Source organism: Pelophylax lessonae (genome assembly GCF_965119305.1).
Source record: "Pelophylax lessonae genome assembly, chromosome: 3".
Lineage (NCBI taxonomy): Eukaryota > Metazoa > Chordata > Amphibia > Anura > Ranidae > Pelophylax > Pelophylax lessonae.
In genome coordinates this window covers 148,030,108-148,053,223 of record NC_138770.1, presented here as the reverse complement: position 1 = coordinate 148,053,223, position 23,116 = coordinate 148,030,108, and the positions used below count along the sequence as shown (strand labels likewise).

The 23,116-nt window shown below is 46.8% G+C and overlaps 1 protein-coding gene across 2 annotated transcripts in view; it reads left to right on the top strand.

The window, feature by feature from the left end:
- ASAP2 (ArfGAP with SH3 domain, ankyrin repeat and PH domain 2) overlaps positions 1 to 23,116 on the top strand; it is a 460,853-nt gene that overhangs the window by 135,238 nt on the left and 302,499 nt on the right. For both annotated transcript variants that reach the window (XM_082252497.1, XM_082252496.1), the window contains exon 3: positions 3,158 to 3,303. In XM_082252497.1, the coding sequence (XP_082108623.1) occupies positions 3,158 to 3,303 (146 nt within the window). The remainder of the gene's footprint in view (positions 1 to 3,157; positions 3,304 to 23,116) is intronic.

Below are 23,116 nucleotides of genomic sequence, written 5' to 3'. Positions count from 1 at the left end.
CAGAAACTTAAACTAAACTTGTATCAGTGACTCCTCCCGGGCAGCTTACTCTGGCAGTGACTTGGGTTCATACTTGGATGGGGTGGACTTCCCCGTATTGGAGGTAGAAGACAGGCAATTGTTGGAGGCAGATGTCACATTGGAAGAGGTGCAGGAGGCCCTCGGCCTCTTGCAGTCTGGTTAAACCCCTGGAGTGGATGGTCTCCCCACGGAAGTGTACACGGTATATCGAGATATTTTGGCCCCCCGTTTGGTCACCCTGTTTGGGCACAGCTTCTCCCACGGCTCTCTTCCGCCCTCTATGATGGAGGCGGTCATTGTACTAGTTCCCAAACCTGGGAAGGATCCGGAGGACTGTGCTTCTTACAGGCCAATTTTGCTAATTAACGTTGATGCCAAGATTTTAGCAAAGGTGCTGGCACGCAGGCTCGCTGGGGTGCTTGATGTGCTGGTGCAGGCTGACCAAACGGGTTTTATGCCAGGGAAGTGGACTGATATCAACCTGCGCCGACTCTTTCTCAACCTAGTGGCTGCCCATGCTAATAGTGGTCAACGAGTCATAGCCTCTCTCGATGCCGAGAAGACTTTTGACTCTGTGGAATGGAGGTTTCTGTGGGCGACGCTGCAGCGCTTTGGCTTTGGTCCTAAATTTCTGACCTGGCTACAGATGCTGTATCGCTCGCCGGTAGCAAGGGTCCGCACTTCGGGGGGGCTTTCCGAATCCTTCCCACTGCAGCGGGGCACCCGGCAAGGCTGCCCGCTTTCGCCCTCCTTATTTGCGTTTGGCACTGGAACCCCTAGCCATTTTGATCCGGAGCTCGCCTTCCGTTGTGGGTCTGCGGGTGGGCCCCCTGGAGGAGAAAATATCTCTGTATGCAGATGACGCTCTTCTATACCTGCAGGATGCTGACTCCTCCTTGCGGGCTGCCCTGGGGATCTTCGACGAGTTTGGCCGCTTCTCTGATATTGGGATCAACTGCTCCAAGTCGGTCCTGTTTCCCTTGGACGGGGGGACCAGGGCGGGTGCTGCTGTGACCCCTCTGCGGTGGGTAGATCAATTCCGCTATCTAGGTGTGGAGGTACGTAGGGATCCGGCCACCTATAGAGCGTTGACCCTCGACCACCTTGTCACCCATCTTCGAGAGCGCTGTGCACTGTGGGCCTCTCTCCCGCTCAATCTCATGGGGAGAATTAACCTGCTCAAAATGATATTTTTGCCCAAGTTTCTGTATTTTTTTAGGAATTGTCCGACCTGGCTGCCTCTTTCTTTTTTTAAGCTCATTGATGGCCTTGTGAGCTCCTTTGTTTGGGCTGGGAGATCTCCCCGCTTGGCAAAGACTACCCTGTGCCTTCCTACTAACTGTGGAGGTTTGGCCATGCCTGATTATCGGACTTACTACTGGGCGGTGGTGCTGGTTACTGTGGGCTGGTGGTATGCGCAATCGAGGGGAAATGCGGCTGTTTGCTTGGAGGCGGCTTTGATTGGCTCCCTGCAGGGCCTTAGCAACTTGGTGTACAGGGGGCTGCCGGCTTGCACGCCGGCTCTCCTGCCCACTAGGGTTACCTTGCGGGTATGGTTGGCAGCGCGTCAGCGATTTCTGAGCTCTACCACGTGGTCCCCTGTATGCCCCTTATGGGGGAACCCCAACCTGCCACATTTGTGGTCCTTGCAAGATCCTCAGATATGGGCTAGGTATGAGGTGCGGACTCTCCGGGATGTCTGCCCGGCGAGTTCCGTCCTCCCTTTTGCTGATCTCCGTAGGACGAGGGGTCTGCCGAGATGGATGTACTTTCGATACCTCCAGCTGAGGCATGCTCTCTGGGCCCAGTTTCCTGAGGGGTTGACCCTGGAGATGGACCCAGTTGAGGAATTATTGGCTCATGAGGTAGTAGCCAAACCGCTCTCATCCCTTTATCTCACGCTGTAGTGCACTCACTCTCCCCGTATGGACAAGCTCTGGGATCTAGAGAGGAATGGGAGGATTGCTTTGAGACCGGTACTAAATTAATGATATCTGCCAGGGACAGACTGATTCAGACCAAATTCTTGCACAGAATCTATTACACCCCCCAGAGACTACATAGGATCTTTCCCCAGAGATCTCCGAAGTGCCCGCGCTGTCTGACCTTGGAAGGGACTTTCTTACATATGGTTTGGGAATGCCCTGTAATAGCGCAGTACTGGTTGCAGGTCTTTGATGTTATTAATCACAGACTGGGTTTGGCTCTCCTGGTCTCGCCAGCGCTGGCCCTGCTGGGTATTGTGGACGATGATCAGAGACCTAGACCCACGAAACTGCTCTTCGGTTATCTGCTGTACTATGCTAAGAGGGAAATAATTTTGAAATGGATTGCCCCCCCCCCCCTCGGTACTCTCCTGGGAACGCTCCATTGATGCTGTCCTACCACTGTATAAATTAATCTATATGTTGCGAAATTGTCCTAAGAAGTTTGACAGGGTCTGGCAGCCCTGGCTGGCACCTATGAGTTAGGTGTGGTTGCTGGCTCTGGTTCTGCTTGGGGTGTTCCCGGGTGGAGGGAGGGCTGAATGTTTTTCTCTCCTACATGAATGTCTTGTATTGCTGCGAATTATTTGCTCAATACTGTATTTCCTGTTGATCTGTTCTGTATTTGTTATATTTGTACATGTGTCTTTCCACTTTATTCAATAAAGGAACCGTTTGAATTGTAAAAAAAAAAAAAAAAAAAAAAAAACTTGTATCAGTGATTGCTTGTGAGAGTTAGAAATTGCTCCTAGCTTAAGGAACCCCTAGCTACCTCTGGGGGAGCCCTAGGGTTTTCCGAAACCCTGTTCAAGAAGCTGTTCTATTATTGGTGAATTGGCACTGTTTAGCATTGCTGGAAGGTTGCTAAAGATTTGGACAGGGCAGGTAGTATTTATTTTCTTATGATTTTATGTTCGTATACTATAAGTTGTCTTTTGGACTTAAAGCAAAGCCCTGCTTCTGTAAAAGATTGAAAAGTAGCCCTTACGCAAAGTGCATTTCATTCCAAAATCTACTTTATCTGGATCCCCATTATATTCTTACATCGACCCATAAACTGCTGCATAGAGCCTCATAGTAGACTTTGAAATGTTTTATGTGTCCTTGCTAAAGTCCTTTGTTAAATGAATTCTTATGTTGCTTCCCTTTAGCCCACGTTGAGAATGAAGAACAGTATACACAAGCACTGGAAAAATTTGGAAGCAATTGTGTCTGCCGAGATGACCCGGACTTGGGGACAGCTTTCCTGAAATTCTCTGTCTTCACTAAGGAACTGACTGCACTTTTTAAAAACCTGGTAAGCTAGATATTTTTCATTGTCTGTGATTGTGGAATGATACTGTTCTTGCTGTGAGTCATAAAATAAGGTTGGAGGTACAGTTTGTTTACAGAGTGCTATGTATTTATATCTCACGGGTCCAAAATCAATGAAAATAAATAGAATAACTAACAATTTTTTGGGGATGTATGTTATCAGCCTGATATAAATTTTTTATTGCATGTTTTAGTTACTTTGTTTCATCACCTTTTGCAGCACCGTGGTTGTGCCTTATTGCTTTTTTTTCCCCCAGTGCAGGTCTTTGGACAGAGCTCTGGTATTGGACCAATACTTAAAACAATATACTGTACATATTGAGTAGCTTTTAGGCCTCATTCACATGGCATTTTAGCATCCGCTGTTGCAAGATTCCAGTGTATTCTTATGGCTGGATTCATAGGTGGAAGTGGATAGTTGCATCTGCTCATAAAAGCAATGAAAGCCTGATAACAGGCACAGCTGTATGCAGGTGTACATATGCAATGGCACATGGAGGTCAGGGATGGATGATCAGTCATTGCACAACTATCCACATCCATCTGTAAATCCAGCCATAAGAATACATTGAATTATTCCTGTAGCTAGCAATAAACTCTGAATCTGTTTGGCCTTGCTGTAACAATTTTTTTTTTTTTGCATCTACCTTCAGATTGTACTGTATTGTTCAGATATCCACTAGGTAAAGGATCTGCAGAGCTGTAAAGTCAGTAGACACTATATAAAAGATTCCCATTAACTGAATCTGTAATGAAGCACGAGTCCCAGAGATGTCTGATCATATCTTTATTGGAACACCCATCAATTGAAACTAAAGGTGCTCTGATAGGCAAATACTCAATTAATTTATGACATTTTGGCACTTGGCCTTCCATCTTTAGTCTTTCACTCCTCAATATTTGCCAGCTAGTAACTTGGGTGGTCTTTGACCAATTGTGTTGCACGGCAGGGAATGGTCCAATATGTCAATTCCTTTGCTGAAGTTATATGCTTAGTACAGCTTCCTGGGCTTTGTTACTCTTGGGCTGCTGTATAAGATAGCTGAAGATGTATGCAGTCATTTCTGAATGACTGCTTTTGAAGTGAACCTGTCTGCTCATTTTAGCGTTAGAAAAAGAAAGTGCTCTTCGGTACACCAGCTAAGAAATGTACTTCTATGTGAAAACTTGACTTTTGTTTTAAGCCCTGATGACCCACTGCCCATTGAGTGATTCTTGCTTCCCAATAATGGCATTCTTGTTGGACAGTTGGTAAGCAGGTGGGCTAAACTTTTTTAGCACAACCTAGGACTAGAGTGAATGGAGTTTAAATTGTCACATGGCACAACTTTCGTAACCTTTTAACCATGTATGAATAGAAAACCACCTAAGAGGCCAAGTCAGTAAATACTCTGGGCATTGCCACATTGACCGTTCCTTGGGTAAATTGCATATAATGGATGTTAAAGGAGAAGTGTGAAATTTAAAAAAGTAAACTTGCATACTCGCGTACATGCTGCAGCTGTCCCAGGTCTGCACCAAAACCAGAGCTGAGTAATCACATGATCGCTCTCTGCTCCTCCAAAAGTAAGTGCACTTCTGTGACCCGCAAGAGAAGTATGCCTAGAAAAGCTTTGGCCATACTTCTTTTTTTTTTTTTTTAAATAATTTGGCGACTCTTTATGGGAAGCCACTGACCCAAATCAAAAACCACCAATGTAAAAACAGGCACTGAGCTAAAGGACTCCGTAAACATTTTCACAGTGGCTGGAGTGTTGTACTGTAGTGACCTGTTCATTGCATGCGACGGTTCCATTGCATCTCCTAGCCAGACCCTAGTCAGAAGAGCATTCCATCTGCAGGCAGAATAAGGCACATGCAGCTCTAGAGGGTGATGCTCTTCCAACACAGCTAGGCCATATTTATAATTTCTGCCCCCCAGGTCAACATTTTTTCAGCTTACCCTTGACTGGTTAGTTTTGAAGTGATTCATGTTAAACATATTTTACTTACCTGCTCTGTGTAATGGTTTTGCACAGAGCCATCCCGATATTCTTTTTTTTTTTTTCCGTTACCCTGCCAGTGGCCCTGGCTATGGGGGCATTAAAGCAGGCTCACTCTGGAACTACACACAACTATTGTAAATGAACATAGTCCATTCAAACACAGAGGGTGGCTCAGCTCCGCCCCCACTCTCTCCTCATTGGCTCACTGCCAGTGGCTCCCCCTGCTGTGTGAGCTAATGAGGAATGAGAAACCTGCGAGAGCAGCTGCTCTTATGTACATCACTTGAGATGGGGCTCAGGAAGGTTTTTGCACCAAAAAGGTTTTTTACCTTAAAGTGGAGCTACAGTCACCCTAATCAGTTTTTCTCTGTCGCTCATTGACAGACGTAGTCTTCTTGATTCACAAGAACTGGGTTATGTTGTCTCCGCAGGAGTAGGACTAGGCAGAAAAGAAAAAACGTTCTGGCTCCACCCTAGGGGCAGTCCCAGAGGGTATATCCTCCCTCTCTCTGCTACAAGGCATCAGTTTTTTTCTGTCTAGTCAGGAGTAAGGACCTAAGTTCCTTGCTGGGATCTCTGGTCCTGGCAAGATTTTTCTTTTTAGAAAAAATATATTTTTTAGGTAGTTTTTCTCCAGTGTTTTTTCCTGTGAGATCTTCAAGCAAATACGCTGGACTGGGCGACACTAGTGGTCACCCCAGCCGGCCTACGAGCGCGCGCAGACCATTGCATTGCGCTTGGTCGGCCGCGACACATAAAAGTAAGTATGCGGGGCCGGGCGACGGGCTGGATGTTGAGATCCAGTGGTCACCCCGGTTTCTGCCTACGAGCGCGTGCAGACCAGAGCTCCGCGCTGGGTCGGCCGCGACGGAGTCCCATTGGAGGGACTGACCTTGCGAGTTAAAGTCTCGCTTGGACGCCAGGAACCAGAGAGTCGAGGCGTCCGGAGTGGTCCACAACCCCCCACCCCGGTGGAGAGGGTATTGTGAAGAGAGGGTGCCTGTCGGTTCGGTATGGTGAGTAAACGTTCCCTTTTTTCCTCGTTATGAGGCAGTATGAATTATGGGCCCCTCCATACATGGTCAGTATCTGTCTGACACTAAAAGTCCCCCTTGTAAATACAGCATGTGTTTGGTGGGAAGTGGACTTGGTTTGAGAGCTAACACTCTACCCAGCAGACTGTAGTATTACAGCAGACATAGGAGGTATAATCCTACCTTAATTGTAGTGTACCTCCTGCAGATCGATAAACCGCCATTTAGCAGAGATGCAGGTGGATGTGCTGGGAAAAACGATTTCGGCAGTCCGCCGCCATTTTGTCGTAGACCGGGTGCATGAATGTCCTCAGGTCACGCCGGCTGCCATGTTTTTGGAGTCTATTGTCTCCTGTATGGGGGCGGCCATGTTTGATGAGCCCAGCTACCTCGTGGAGAGCTGGGAACGCCGGAAGGCGTACACAGGGGGCGGAGCCACGTCCTTCTACCCGGGAAAACTAACACAGCTCTTTCCAGTCTGTAAAAGACAGACGCTGACTGCAGTTGGTTGGAAACTTCTCTGCATCGGGTGGTGAGCCTTGAGGGTCCCTCTCTCTCTCTGTGGGGATCGAGAAGCAGGTACTCTGAGGGGCGCTATTGCGCTAGGGGGATACACATAAAAAAAAAAAAAAAAGAGGTATTTTTTATTTAAAAAAAAAAAAAAAAAAAAGTTTTTGTTTTTTCTGGCAGAGGTGTCCTGAATTAACATGGACCCTGCCACTCATGTATCTCCACCGGATCCCCTCGAGGTGTCTGCAGGATCCTCCAGCACCCCACTGACGGTTGAATCATTGTCAGCTATTATGGAAACTTTTGTGTCCCGGGTGGAAGTGGCTTGTCAGGGACAGGGCGCAAGAAAGCGACCCCCGCCTAACCCCTTATTATCTGAAACTTCGGATTCAGAATCTGAGCCTATTTCTGCAGTTGCAGGTACTTCATCTGGGATTGGTGTCTCGGGTACTGTCTCTTCAGACAGTGAGGAGGATGTTTCGGCATCAGCCATAGCCCGAGAGGAAGCGTTGGTAAACGCACTCATTGTATCTGTTCAAGAAACCTTAAGATTACAGGGTATTCCGTCGGAAATAGCTGAAACTGAAATCCCCTTTGGGACTAAAAAACGCATCAAAGTAGCGAAGGTTTTTCCATTGCCCAAATGTTTTGGCAATCCAATCAAAGAAGAATGGAGTCTGCCAAAACGCACTTCTGCTATTTCTAAACGCATTAACAGGCGTTATCCGTTTGAGGAAACCCTCATTAAGAAATGGACAGAACCACCTGTGGTGGATTCACCAATTGCTAGATTGAATAAAGCCACGGTTATTCCTTTAGAAGATGCTCCGTCTTTTAAAGATCCAGTGGATCGCAAGATAGAAGCTATGTCTCGCACCATGTTTTCCTTGATTGGATCAGCTTTCAGACCAATAATTGCTATTGGACTGGTTTCGCAGACTGTAACTGAATGGACCAAGTGGTTACGCCGGGACTTAGAAGAAGTCCCTCAGGCGGTATCAGATTTGTTGGAACAAATGATACAGGGGTTACAGTTTGTGTGTGATGCGGCGTTAGACGCCACTCCATTATTGGCGCGAGCATCAGTTTCAGCAGTGGTTCTCAGGCGTACACTGTGGCTAAAAGGTTGGTTAGCCGACCAAGGTTCCAAAAAAGCATTGGCTAATATCCCCTTTTTAGGAGAGCGTCTATTTGGAGCCAACTTAGATGAGATCATTAAGGATCTCACGGGAGGAAAGAGCACCTTTTTACCGCAAAATGTTAAAGGTAAAGGACCTCGTCAAAGACGAGGGCCTTCTTTCTCTGCTCACAAAAAGTTTTTTCGTCCCGCGGGTGAAAAAATTAAGTCCTCCAAAGCTCCTTCAGGAGGCTTCAGGGGACGTTGATCGGGCAAGCAAAAGCCCGCCCCCTCCAGACCTGAAGATAAATCGTCCAAAGCCTGAAGGTGCGCCCCCACCCATAACTGGGGTGGGGGGACGTCTTCGCCGGTTCCCGGATCCATGGCTTTCCAGAATCCCGGACAAGTGGGTTTGCGAAGTCATAAGGTCAGGGTACAAGATCGAGTTTCGATCTCTCCCACCGGCGCGATTCTTCCCTTCCAATATCCGACTATCCCCGGATCGTCTAGAAGATCTGCGGAGAGCAGTCACGGATTTACTACAACAAGGAGTGGTAGTCCACGTTCCTTGGACAGAACGTTTTCAGGGGTTTTATTCAAACCTATTTACAATACCCAGGAAAGAGGGCAAAGTGCGTCCAATTCTGGACTTAAGGGCACTCAATTCCTTTCTCAACATAAGAAAATTCAAGATGGAATCCATTCGCACAGTAGCAGCCTTCCTGCATCCAGGGGATGTCCTAGCGTCCATAGACATCAAGGACGCCTATCTTCACATTCCCATTTTCGCAGGACATCAGCGGTTTCTACGCTTTTCCGTAGAAGAGAACCACTATCAGTTTGTGACGTTACCTTTCGGTCTCGCCACGGCTCCTCGGGTCTTCATGAAGGTGTTGGCCCCAATGTTGGCACTACTGCGCCAAAGAGGCATATCGATTCTAGGTTACCTAGACGATCTCCTGCTTCATGCAGAGTCTCCTCAGACCCTGCTACAAAACATAGAAATTACTATGATTTCTTTACAGGAATTCGGGTGGCTGGTGAACCAGCAAAAGTCATTTCTGGTTCCCACCCAGAGGCTCGAATATCTGGGTCTAATTCTAGACACAGTCAGGACAAGAGTTTTCCTTCCGGTAGGGAAACTCCGGAAGATTCAATCAGCAGTCCAGTTGTTACTATCCAACAGCTGGTCTTCTCTTCGAACTTGCATGAGGGTTCTGGGGTTGATGGTGGCTTCCTTCGAAGCAGTCCCATTTGCCCAGTCCCATACCCGAATTCTTCAGCAAGAGATTCTTCTCAGATGGAATCGGAATCCGGAATCCCTGGACAATCGGATCCGATTGAGCAAACAGACCAGAGAGTCTCTGGTCTGGTGGCTTCGGTCTCCGATGCTCAGCCAGGGAAAGTCATTTCTGCCAATATATTGGACGATAGTGACCACGGATGCCAGTCTATCCGGATGGGGAGGAATTCTCGGCTAGTTATCTGTCCAGGGACTTTGGTCCCCGGAAGAATCCAGGTTGCCGATAAATGTATTGGAACTTAGAGCGATCAGACTTTGTCTGATTCACTGGACCGAGCAGCTCCAGGGCAGCCCGGTTCGGATCCAGTCGGACAACGCCACGGCCGTGGCTTATGTCAATCACCAGGGGAGCACCAAGAGTGTCCGAGCGGCCAAGGAAGTGGCTTGCATTCTTCGCTGGGCGGAACGATTTGTTCCAGCGATCTCTGCGGTGTTCATTCCGGGGGTGGAAAATTGGCAGGCAGATTATCTCAGCCGTCAGACTCATGATCAGGGGGAATGGTCCCTCCATCCAGAAGTTTTCCACCAGTTGTGCCTACGTTGGGGCACCCCGGATGTGGATCTGTTGGCATCACGATTCAACAGGAAAGTACAGAGATTCGTGGCTCGCTCCCGCGATCCTCTAGCAGAGACCGCAGACGCACTGATCGCCCCGTGGGGGCAATACCAGCTATGTATGCCTTCCCTCCTCTCGGGTTACTGCCAAGACTTCTTCGCAGGATAGAGGAGGAAGGAATTCCACTAATCCTGGTAGCTCCGGACTGGCCTCGCCGAGCTTGGTACGCCGACTTGGTCAGACTGGTGGCGGACGTCCCGTGGAGACTTCCTCTCAGGGAGGACCTACTGTCTCAGGGACCGATCTTCCATCCTGCTTTACGATCGCTGGCTTTAACGGCCTGGCTATTGAGACCCAGGTGCTGAAGGACAAGGGATTGTCAGCTTCAGTTATTCCTACTCTAGTTAAAGCAAGGAAAGCGACTTCCAGAAAGATTTATCATCGCACATGGAAGTCCTACATTGCATGGTGTGAACCTCTGGGGTTCCGTCCAGGGTCTTATTCGGTTAGTCGAATATTAGCTTTTCTGCAACAAGGGGTTGAGCAGAAACTGGCCTTGAGTACTATCAAGGGTCAGGTCTCAGCATTAGCTATCTTCTTTCAGAAGCCTTTGGCTACTCATTCCTTGGTGCGGAATTTCATCCAGGGGGTGCGACATCTGGCTCCGCCAGTGTGCGCGCTGTTACCACCCTGGGATCTTAATTTAGTATTGTCGGTTCTTCAGAAACCTCCCTTTGAAGATATTAGGGAGATTCCTCTACCTACGTTGTCCCAGAAGGTGGCCTTCTTGGTGGCTATTACTTTTGCACGCAGGGTGTCAGAACTGGCCGCTTTATCTTGTCGTTCCCCATATCTGGTGGTTCATAGAGATAAGGTGGTTCTTCGTCCGAACCCATCCTTCCTACCAAAAGTGGTTTCAGAATTTCATCTGAATGAAGAAATTGTATTACCTTCCCTGTGTCCTAAGCCCAGTCATCCTCGGGAGTTTGCTTTACACTCCTTGGATGTGGTCCGGGCGATCAGGGTATACTTGAAAACGACAGACTCGTTTCGCAAGACGGATTCACTTTTTGTGATCCCGGATGGACCCAAAAAGGGGTTGCCTGCATCTGCCGCGACTATTTCCAGATGGATCAGACAGACGGTGGTACAGGCTTATTCTATTAAGGGTCGGGAGCCCCCGTTCCCTGTTAAGGCGCACTCCACTCGGGCACTTAGTGCGTCATGGGCCTTTCGCCATCAGGCGTCAGTGGTCCAGGTGTGCAAGGCGGCTACCTGGTCGTCGGTGCATACCTTTACAAAACATTATAAAGTTGATGTAATGGCATCGTCTGATGCCTCGTTTGGCCGCAAGGTTTTGCAGGCCGCCATTTGAGGAGACCAGTGGTCTACCTCGAGGGTTTTTTTCCGTTGGAATTTTTATTTGAGTCTCATTCTTTGTTTATAATGAGCCTTTAAAACTTCTAGTTTGGCACCGGTTGGGCCTTCTAGATTGGATTTTGATTTCTGTCAATCCCACCCCTCATTTGTGGCACTGCTTCTGGATGTCCCAGTTCTTGTGAATCAAGAAGACTACGTCTGTCAATGAGCGACAGAGAAAATCTGATTTTTGCAAGATCTTACCGTAAAATCCTTTTCTCTTAGCTCATTGACAGACGTAGTACCCGCCCCTCTATCATAGAGTTGGGTTGGGTTAAATTCTCTGTTGCTGCTTTGTGACAGAACTGATGCCTTGTAGCAGAGAGAGGGAGGATATACCCTCTGGGACTGCCCCTAGGGTGGAGCCAGAACGTTTTTTCTTTTCTGCCTAGTCCTACTCCTGCGGAGACAACATAACCCAGTTCTTGTGAATCAAGAAGACTACGTCTGTCAATGAGCTAAGAGAAAAGGATTTTACGGTAAGATCTTACAAAAATCTGATTTTTTTCTAAATGCACCCCCACGATTGGCACAGATTGTAAATTACTGTTTGGATTCTGTTGCAAATGTTCCTGTGTGTATGTTTTTTAATCTGTAAAAAATGAATTGCCTGATCTTGGAAGCAGGCAGAGGCCATCGCAGTTCTTGGCATCTGAAGCCCGCTCGTGTCTATTTCCTGGATTAGGTGCAGCTGGCTACCCAGCATGCACCTCCTGATCTCACGATTGAGCAGTGATGACACTGCGCAGTACAGTTTGCTGATTGCAGGTTGCCATAGCAATGGCGGCGGAAGTTCCCGCCCCGTTGTTATGGGAACCTGTCAGTCAGAAAAGAGTCAGCGATTCCCTTGGACTTCTGGGATCGATGACACCGATATCTAAGGAGCCCAAGAGAATCGCCTGATAACGACAGCGCCTAGGTGGCCGGGACCGGAAGTGCCGCAGACACATTTAAAATAAAGGTATTTAAACATAATTAAAAAAATAGTGAATATCCATTTAGGGCTGCACTGTGGGTGGACATGTGAATAAAAGCAACTTGCAAAAATGGGTGGAACTCCACTTTAATGCATAGAATGCATTAGGCGGTGTTCACCCTAGTGTGAATTGGATGTGTGTTTCCTTGCAACCAATTCGCATGACAGGAGAGTGTGCCCAGCTCTCAATTGAGCCGGTTTACACACCCCTAGGGGGTGGTGGAACAAAAACCCAAAAGATGCAGAGGAGGCAGCAAAAAGAAAAACGGAAGATTAGGGGAAGGAATTTTGAAACGGAGTGATGCAGTGTTCAAACAAGAGGAACTATTTGTTTTAGAAAAGGGGATAAAATATGCACCTACTAAGTCATTCAACAAATTTGAAGCATTTATAGACCTCAATAGGTTCATCAGAAAATTAAGCATTTGTTAGAAAAGGTAGGGGCATTTAAAGAACAATTAACCACAGAATATACACATAGTCATTTGAAAAATAAATATATTTAACCCTAAATCCAGCATGAATCAACACATTGAAGTTTTTAAGAAAATGGTAGAGCAGGAGATCGATCCTATCAAACATAAGAGAGTGAAGAATGGAGATAGGTTCTGGCATGAGATAAAGAAATTGGAGAAAAGGAAAAATATTGTTGTAAGACGAGCAGGCAAATGGGGTAGGGTGTTATTTTGAAAAAATAAGATTATGATGTAGAAATGGAGTGGATCGTAGGCGACATCACCACTTCTCAAAAATTAAAGGGTAACCCCATTAGGGAACTTAGGAAAAAAACTTAAATCATTTTTAAATAAAAGAAATGGGGATAGAATTTTGCATAAACAAGAAGGAAAATACGGTATTTATTGATGGAAGCACCTAAAGTCCCGATTATGTATCAAATACCTAAGGTACATAAGAACAAAACCAAACCGCCGGGGAGACCAATAATTAGTGGAATAGATTCCATCCATTCTACACTGCTCAAACAAATTAAAGGAACACTTTGAAAACACATCATATCTCCATTGATAAAATTATCTTGCTGGATATCTATACTGATATGGCCTGGATAATGTGTTAGGAAAGAGAGGATGTCACATTGTTTGATGGCAATGAAAATGATTAACCTACAGAAGGCTGAATTCAAATACACACCCCGAAAATCAAAGTGAAAAAATGATGCAGCAGGCTAGTCCATTTTGCTGAAATTTCATTGCTGAAACTTAAAATGGTTCTCGGTTTGTATTTCCCCCACGTGCTTGTATGCATGCCTGACAATGTTGGGGCATGCTTCTAATGAGAGGATGGATGGTATCCTGGAGTGTTTCCTCCCAGATCCGGACCAGGGCATCACTGAGCTCCTGAACAGACTGAGGTGCAACCTGGTGGCGTCAGATGGACCAAAACATAATGTCCCAGAGGTTCTTTTGGATTTAGTTAAAACAGCGTAGGGGCCATTTAGTGGTATCCATTCCTGCATCCTTCAGGAAGTTGCTGCATACTCTCGGCACATGAGGCCGGGCATTGTCATGCACCAGGGGGAACCCTGGACCCACTGCACCAGTGTAGGGTCTGACAGTGGGTCCAAGGATTTCATCCTGGTTCCTAATGGCAGTCAGGGTGCCGTTGTCTTGCCTATGGAAGTCTGTGCATCCCACCATGGATATGCCACCCCAGACCATCACTGACCCACCACCAAACCTGTCATGCTAAACAATGCTTCAGGCAGGCAGTATAACGTTCTCCACGGCTTCTCCAGACCCTTTCACATCTGTCACATGTGCTCAGGGTAAATCTGCTCTCCTCTGTGAAAAGCACCGGGCGCAAGTGGCAGACCTGCCAATTCCTTTTGTTCAATGTCAAATTCCAATTGAGCTCCACAGTGCCAGGCAGTGAGCACAGGGTCCGCTAGAGGACATTGGGCCCTCAGGCCACCTTCATGAAATCTGTTTCTGATTCTTTGGTCAGAGACATTCACACCAGTGGCCTGCTGGAGGTCATTTTGTAGGGCTCTGGCAGTGCTCATCCTGTTCCTCTTTGCACAAAGGAGCAGATACCAGTCCTGCTGATGGGTTAAGGTCATTCTATCGCCTCATGCTACCAGTAGTGACACTGACCCTAGCCAAATGCAAAACTAGTGAAAAACAGTCGGAAAAGATGAGTGGGGGAAAAAATTTTATTGGCCTCCACCTGTAAAACCTTTCCTTGTATGGAGGTCATCTCATTGTTGCCCAGCTAGTGCATCAGTTGTTAATTTCATCAACATCAAAGCAGCTAAACTGATTAACAACTCCCCTCTGCTACTTAACTGAGCAGATCAATATTCCAGGAGTTTAATTCACTTGATGCTATACTCTGATTAAAAAGTGTTGCTTTAATTTTTTGAGCAGTGTAGATTGGGGGAATATCTAGATATATTCCTACAACATCTAGCTACCAAAGGAAAAGCTTTTATTAAGGATAATAAGGACATTGTCAACCAATTAAAAAATGTGGATATAAATGTTTCCAGTCTGCTGGTAACCATAAATGAGAAATCGTTCTACACTAATATTAAACAAACGGATGCTCTAACAGCAGTAGCACGGCACTAAAACAGCAGTCAGGGCTTAAATTGAAGCAAAGGAAATTTATACTGGAGGGATTGAGAATAGCAATGGGAAATTATTTCTTTTGACATAAACATCAGTAGTCTAAACCAATAAAGGCAGTAGGCATAGGGAATAAATATGCACCAAGCGTGGGTAATATATTCCTTAATAAATGGGAGGAGGAAGAAATATTTGGTAAACACTGGCCCCAAATATCACTATATAAAAGATTTATAGATGACATTATCCTTATATGGAATGGGGAAAAAAAAGAGAAATTGGATGAATTTATAAAATGTATTAACACGAATAAATCTGAAATAAAATTGACGGTACATATAAATATAGATGTATCAATTACTTGGATTGAATGATATTTAAGAATGAACCACTTACGGACTGCCCGCCGCAGTTTTAAGTTGATACTTTTGCGCTAAATAGCAGGTAGAGATATGCCGGTTTTCAGGAATGCGAAATATCGCGGTATCGCATACACACGGTTTTGTTCTCTTGGTCATTTTTAAAATACTGTATTTCTCTTACGTCCTCCGACAGTCGCCGCCTCTTCATATTCGTCACATATGGGGTATTAGACTTTGCTCCGAAGGAGTAGCTAGGCAACAGAATATGTTAACAATAAAGCTTTAACATATCCCACCCTCAAGGGGTGGTCCCCTCAGTCAATACCCTCCTACTTCCTGCAACCATATCTCAGTTTTAATGTCTAGCTTGTCAGGAGTGGCTGGCTCTCTCTGTGCTGGGACTTTTTGTCCCAGACTCTTTCTTCTTTTTAATATTTTGTTTGAGTTTTCTCTCTACCTTTAATTAGCTGTTATTTTGTCAGCGTTAGTTAGTTCTTCGGACGAAGAGGATCATGCGGACTGGGTCTCGGGCTGATCCCCCTGGTCGCAGGTCGTGGGTCAGTGGCTTCCCAGTCTGCCATCGAGCGTTCAGCCAGGTAACGCTCCTGGCACAGTGAACGACCCATCCCTGTTCGGTGCAGGGATGATTGGTGAGGTGGCTACCTCACCGGACGCTGTGCGGTTTCTGAACCGCCATTGTGTGCGTCTTGAATTGCGACTCTCCCTGCCTCATGTGCAGCGGCTTGTTCGCCTGTGCGGGTTCCCCACGCCATGTGAAGGGCAAACCGTTCAAGGGCCAAGGCTCTCAGAAGAAGCCCTGGTCTGGGAAACAGAAGTCCGGTCAATCCGGACCTGCGGCCCATAACAGTTCGGCCTGAAGGGGCGCCCTCACCCAGTTTTGGGGTGGGGGGACGCTTGCTCGGTTTTCTTCAGCCCTGGTTGGCCCGTGTGAGGGACAGATGGGTTCTGGAAATCGTTCGATCTGGTTACAAGATCGAGTTTCTCTCTCGGCCGGAGAGCAGATTTTTTCCCTCAAATCTTCAACTGTCTCCAGAGCGCCTGCGGGATCTGCACCTGGCGGTGCGGGACCTGAGGGCTCAGGGAGTGGTGGTTCCGGTGCCTCATCGGGACAGATTTCGGGGGTTTTATTCCAATCTGTTCACCGTGCCCAGGAAGGAGGGCAAGGTTCGTCCGATTCTGGACTTGAAAGCTCTGAACCGCTCTGTGCAAGTTCGCAAGTTCCGCATGGAATCCCTGCGCTCGGTGGTGGCTGCCCTGGTTCCGGGGGAATTCATGGCCTCCATCGATTTGAAGGATGCGTACCTTCACATCCCCATATTCGAGGGTCATCAGAAGTACCTTCGATTTGCCATTGCGGAGGATCACTACCAGTTTGTGGCGTTGCCCTTTGGGCTCGCCTCGGCTCCGCGGGTCTTCACCAAGGTGCTTGCACCGGCTCTGGCATTATTGAGAGCCCAGGGCATTTCTGTCCTGGGGTATCTGGACGACATTCTGGTTCGGTCTGCGACCAGACAGGGTCTGGAGAAGGACCTGTCTGTCACAATGCAAACTCTGCAGGAGTTCGGTTGGACGATAAATGTTCCAAAGTCGACACTGAGTCCGTCGGTTCGTCTCCCCTATCTGGGAATGATACTGGACTCGGTGCAGGCGAAGGTCTTCCTGCCGGAAGACAAACTCAGGACTCTTCAGGGGGAAGTCAGGTCCCTCAGGGACGTTCCACACTCGTCTCTGCGGACGGGTATGAGATGTCTGGGATTGATGGTCTCGGCCTTCGAGGCGATTCCTTTCGCGCAGTTTCACACGCGGGGTCTCCAAGCGGAGATCCTGTCCAGGTGGGACGGGCGACCTCAATCTCTGGATCTTCAGATCTCGTTGAGTCATCGCACCAGGGAAAACCTTCTGTGGTGGCTCCAGTCCCCGTTGGTGTCCGGGGGCAAGTCGTTTCGTCCGATCTCGTGGACGATAATCACCACGGATGCCAGCCTGTCGGGCTGGGGTGGTGTTCTGGGCGTTCTGTCCGCCCAGGGGACCTGGTCGGAGGGGGAGTCTTCCCTTCCGATCAACATTCTGGAATTGCGTGCGATAAGGCTCTGTCTTCATCGCTGGATGGACCGGTTGCAGGGCTGCCCGGTTCGGGTGCAGACGGACAATGCCACGGCGGTGGCCTACATCAACCACCAAGGGGGCACCAGGAGTGCCCGAGCGGCTCGAGAAGTGGCCGACATTCTGTCTTGGGCCGAGGCTCATGTCCCGGCGATAACGGCGGTTCACATTCCGGGAGTGGAGAACTGGCAGGCGGACTATCTGAGTCGCCAGACCCTGGATCAGGGGGAATGGTCTCTCCACCCGGCTGTCTTCCAGATGTTGTGCGCGAAGTGGGGTCTTCCAGATGTGGACCTGTTCGCGTCTCGCCTCAACTACAAGGTGAAGAGGTTCGTGGCAAGGACGCGCGACCCTCGGGCAGACGCGTCGGACGCGTTAGTGGCCCCGTGGCATCAGTACAGGCTGATGTACGCGTTTCCACCGATTCAGTTGCTGTCCAGGTTCCTTCGCAGGTTGCACTCGGAACGCAGCACGGTGATTCTTGTGGCACCGGACTGGCCTCGCCGGTCCTGGTACGCAGACCTCGTGAATCTGGCGGTCGACGCTCCTTGGCGTCTGCCTCTTCGAGACGATCTACTGTCTCAAGGACCGATTTACCATCCTGCTTTACAGTCGCTGGCTTTGACGGCCTGGCTGTTGAGACCGAGGTCCTGAAGGAGAAGGGTCTCTCTCCAGAGGTCGTTCATACTTTGATCAACGCGAGGAAGTCTTCCTCGGGGAAGGTTTATTACCGTACTTGGAAGGCCTATTTTGCCTGGTGTGAGTCCAGGGGGTTTTCACCCCGCACGTACTCTGTTTCCCGTGTGCTGTCTTTCCTTCAGACGGGTGTCGATCAGCGTTTGGCGCTGGCTACGATTAAGGGTCAGGTGTCGGCGCTGGCCGTTCTGTTTCAACGTCCCGTGGCTTCCAACTCCTTGGTTGGCACTTTTATTCAGGGTGTGCAGCATCTGGTTCCTCCTAGGAGGGATCCTTTGCCCCCTTGGGACTTGAATCTAGTTCTATCTGTGTTACAACGTGCTCCTTTTGAACAGATCAGGGAAATCTCGTTGTCTATGTTGTCCAAAAAGGTCGCCTTTTTGGTGGCGATCACTTCGGCTCGTAGAGTGTCGGAACTGGCGGCTTTGTCCTGCAAGTCTCCGTACCTGGTTGTTCATTTGGATAAGGTGGTCTTGCGACCTAATCCTTCTTTTCTACCGAAACGAGTTTCGGAATTCCATCTTAACGAGGATATTGTTTTGCCTTCGTTGTGCACGAAGCCTAAACATCCGAAGGAGGTGAGATTGCACTCTCTGGATGTTGTTCGGGCGATAAGGGTTTACCTTAAATCGACTGGGTCTTTTCGTAAGACTGACTCCTTGTTTGTTCTTCCAGAGGGTCCTCGGAAGGGCATGGCGGCTTCCGCCTCTACCATTGCCAAATGGATCAGGCAGACCATTGAACAGGCCTATGCCTTGCAGGGGAAGGTTCCCCCTGTGCCTGTGAAGGCGCACTCTACTAGATCTCTGAATACGTCTTGGGCCTGCCGTCATGGGGCTTCTGTAGCCCAGGTGTGTAAGGCGGCGACTTGGTCGACCGTACACACTTTCACAAAATTCTACAAAGTAGATGTTCGGGCATCGGCGGATGCTTCCTTTGGCCGCAAGGTTCTTAGTGCGGCTGTTCCATAGGGTCCCTTGTTGGGGACTCCTGGCTGTTGGGATAGTTTTTTGTATCCCCTGGTTTTTTTGTCTTTTCCTGGGTTGTTGCTCCTGTTGAGCACTTATTTTTGCTGTTGCCCAGCTGGTTTCCTTCCTTTGGTAAGGTTCCTTTCTTTGATGTGGAGACTGCGTTGCCTTTCGGCGCGGATGCGTTTCCCACCCCTCATGTTTGCACTGCTTTGGGACGTCCCCATATGTGACGAATATGAAGAGGCGGCGACTGTCGGAGGACGTAAGAGAAAACGGAATTTTTGTAAAATCTTACCTGTAAAATTCCTTTCTCTGAGTCCTCCGACAGTCGCCGCCCCCGCCCCTCTTTTGGGGTTTGAATGTATACTCTACTGCTATTCCACTAAAACTGAGATATGGTTGCAGGAAGTAGGAGGGTATTGACTGAGGGGACCACCCCTTGAGGGTGGGATATGTTAAAGCTTTATTGTTAACATATTCTGTTGCCTAGCTACTCCTTCGGAGCAAAGTCTAATACCCCATATGTGACGAATATGAAGAGGCGGCGACTGTCGGAGGACTCAGAGAAAGGAATTTTACAGGTAAGATTTTACAAAAATTCCGTTTTTTCTGTTCTCCAAGTTTCCATACACTTCCGGGCTGCCCCCGCGTCTCCCCGCGGTGTCCGGACTCCCGGTTTAGCTGTCCTTTACTAGAACGGAGCCACTACTTCCTGTATAGGTCCGGCTCACAGGCTGAGTGATATCAGATGCACTCCGCCTCTGACAGGAGGAGCCATACACAGGAAGCAGAGGCTTTGCTCTATACTGCAACCGCATGCTTCCTCCCGGGCTTGGCCACAGACACAGTGCTTACTACAAGAAAATCTCCACTACCTACCTACTATTAACATATACTATCACTGTTTGTGTGTGTGTGTGTATATGTGTATGTATGTGTGTATAATATATATCTATATATCTATATCTATATCTATATCTATATCTATATCTATATATATATATATATATATATATATATATATATATATATATATATATATATATATATATATATATATAATAAAAAATATATAAAATATGCACAAGCATAGCAGCCCACATTACATTATTATACAGTCATCAAGCAGTGTCTGGCCTACCTGATGGCTGGTCCTGGCGCTCGGCTCCGATCCGATGGCCTGGTCATTAAGGGGGCAAATCCTTGCGGTCCAGAAGTGGTTAAACTTGCAGGAGGACCAGTGTAAGCAATACTTTACTATTGCTTTAGGCCTGGTTCACATGTATGTAGGTTGGCGGCCCGCATTTGCACAGGCATAGTTTTCGGCTGAAAAAAGGTGCATGCAGAATTTTAAAAAATGCAGACTTACCCGCAGTTCCTGCACACGCAAACTGTGTTTTTTAAATGTTGTGCTCACGTATATAAAAATGCAGAAAGCTTTCCAGAGCAGGAACTGCAGGTAAGTCGCATGGTGCAAAAGCAGGATGGATTTCAAGGCCACTGCATTTTTTTTAAAATGCTGCATGCACCTTTTTTTTGCGGAAAACGAGGGCATAGCAGCCCATTAAAATCAGTGGGCTGATATGCCTGTGCAAATGTGGGCCACCAACCCGCATACATGTGAACCAGGCCTAAAGCAATAGTAAATAATTTAAAAAAAAAAATCCTCCTGCCTATTTCTATTACAAGGGATGTTTACATTCCTTGAAATAGGAATAAAAGTTATCAAATTTTTTTTTTTTCGTAAGGGACAGTGTAAAAATAAAAGGGAAAATAAAAATAAATAAGAAAAAAAAAAAAGTAAGGCTCCCTGTCCCTCCGGATGCGTATGCAAGTCGCACCCTCATATGTAAATGGTGTTCAAACCACACATGTGAGGTATCACCGCGATTGTTAGAGCGAGTGCAATAATTCTAGCCCTAGACCTCCTCTAACTCTAAGCTGGTAACCTGTAGAAATTTTTAAAGTGTCACCTATGGATTTTTAAGTAATGTTTGTCGCCTTTCCAGGAACGTGTGCAATTTTGAAGCATGACATGTTGGGTATCTATTTACTCGGTATAACCTTATATTTCACATTATAGAAATAAATTGGGCTAAATTTACGGTTTCCTTTTTTTAAATACAGTGAAATGTATTTTATCCCAAAAAAATTGGGTTTGAAAGACCTTGCGCAAATACCGCATGACAAAAAATATTGCAATGACCGCCATTTTATTCTCCAGAGTCTTTGCTAAAAAATCTATATAATGTTAGGGGGTTCTAAGTATTTTTCTAGCAAAAAATACTGTTTTTTTAACATGTAAACAACAAGTGTCAGAAATAGGCCTAGTCCTTGTGGTAAATACCCGTACATATTTTAAGGACATGGATAGAAATTGGTATATCCCATATAACCGCTGTCATCATCCACAATGGAAAAGAGCCATACCTAAGGGGCAATTCATCTGGATACGGAGGAATTGCAACCAAATAGAGGATTATTGGGCCCAAACAGATATATTGATAGAGAAATTTGTTTATAAAGGTTATAAGAGGTATATGTTGGAACACATGGGGGATAAAAGTAGAGAGTCCATGCTGATTGATAAAACCAAGAAAGTCTAGAGAAATCAATGAAGTGGCTTTTGTTATAGGGTTTAATATGGAATATATGGAACTGAAAAAACTATAAGAAAGTATTGGCTGATTATATGTAAAGATCCACATCTTTTTCATTTGGTGCATTCAACGTGACACAAGTGTTGCAAATGCTTCAAAAATTTGACGCATTACATTAACATGGAATTAATTCCAGAAAAGGGGCGCAGCAGTTTTGATTCCCCCCCCACTGTGTGTCTCTTGCAACCCATTGTAGTAGTCAGTGGTTTCAAATCCCTCTAGTGCTGGTATCTTGACTCCTAATGGTTTGGCTTTCCAGTGTCCCCTCGTCCGAGCATTGTGTCTTCTCTGCTTGGATTGTGTTTGTCATGAATCTACCCTGCTGGTTGTTCTGTGCCCACAGTGTAATAAAGAAGAGTGATGCTGTCCACAATAATGAACTAGACACAACTCACTTTAATGCGCTCATCATGCAGCGTGCTTATTGAATGTGTACACTCACTCTGTACTCCATTTAAATGACACCGCATGGGAGCTGTCCAGCATGGCGTTTGCTTTCATCATTTTGTCTGACACAGATTGTTAAGCATTGAAAAATAGAAACAAATAGTTCTCCGATCTGTCCTCGAGTCCGATGAAAAATCATAAGAGAAAAGCCTTTTCATGGAGCAGTGGAGAGAATGGTTTTCATACTGTCACTGCTTTTTGTTATTCAAAGCTTCTATTGCTAGTCCTTACGTGTGGCTGCCTTCAGCCAATACTCACCGAATAGGAATATATATTTTTAAGGACACAATCAAATTTATTTTGGCTGCCTCATTAAGGTTTATTCGATTTTTGAAGATTAGAACAGCTTTATTCAGTTTATATGTTTATTTCCCTCCTTTTGTAGAACGCTGACATTTTACTTCCCGAATACATAGATTACTTTACTTTATGCTTTATATATTGGCACAGTAAACCGGTTCGCGTCTTTTTTTTTTTTTTTTTTTGTGTTTGTTTTTATCATGTGACTGATCAGAATGTCAAGTATTCGTCCTGCATTTACTGTCCTCTTCTTTCTTGGGTTTAAAATATTTGATCTTGCAACATAACCTTGTTCTAGAAATGCTAGCTGCAGATAAGAAAGTTTGAGGCCATCGTCAGACTTTTGTAGTATATTACGCACGCCCTTTGAGTTCTGCTGTCCTTTGCATCGAAGTGACGCTAAACTCTATATAAAAAAAATATTTTTAAGCATGTATTCTTAAAGGGGAGCTCCAGGCTGACTTTTATTATTAGGGCACCTCTCTTTCCAGAAATCCAGTGGTGTCCTCACCTGAGCCGATTTTTTTAAATTGGCTTTTCGGTGCTGGCACTGGCATCTTCACAAAGGGAAACGGGCAGTGAAGCCATATGGCTTCACAGCTAGTCCACTACTGCGCATGCGCAAAGCACGCTGCGCTGTGTGAATGGGCCGGCTGCGGGGGCCTGAATTTCTGGCTCATTTCACTGTGGCGAACTGGGTCTAAAGTGGGAGCGGGTACCTGCCAAGACCAGGTACACGTTCCCCCCT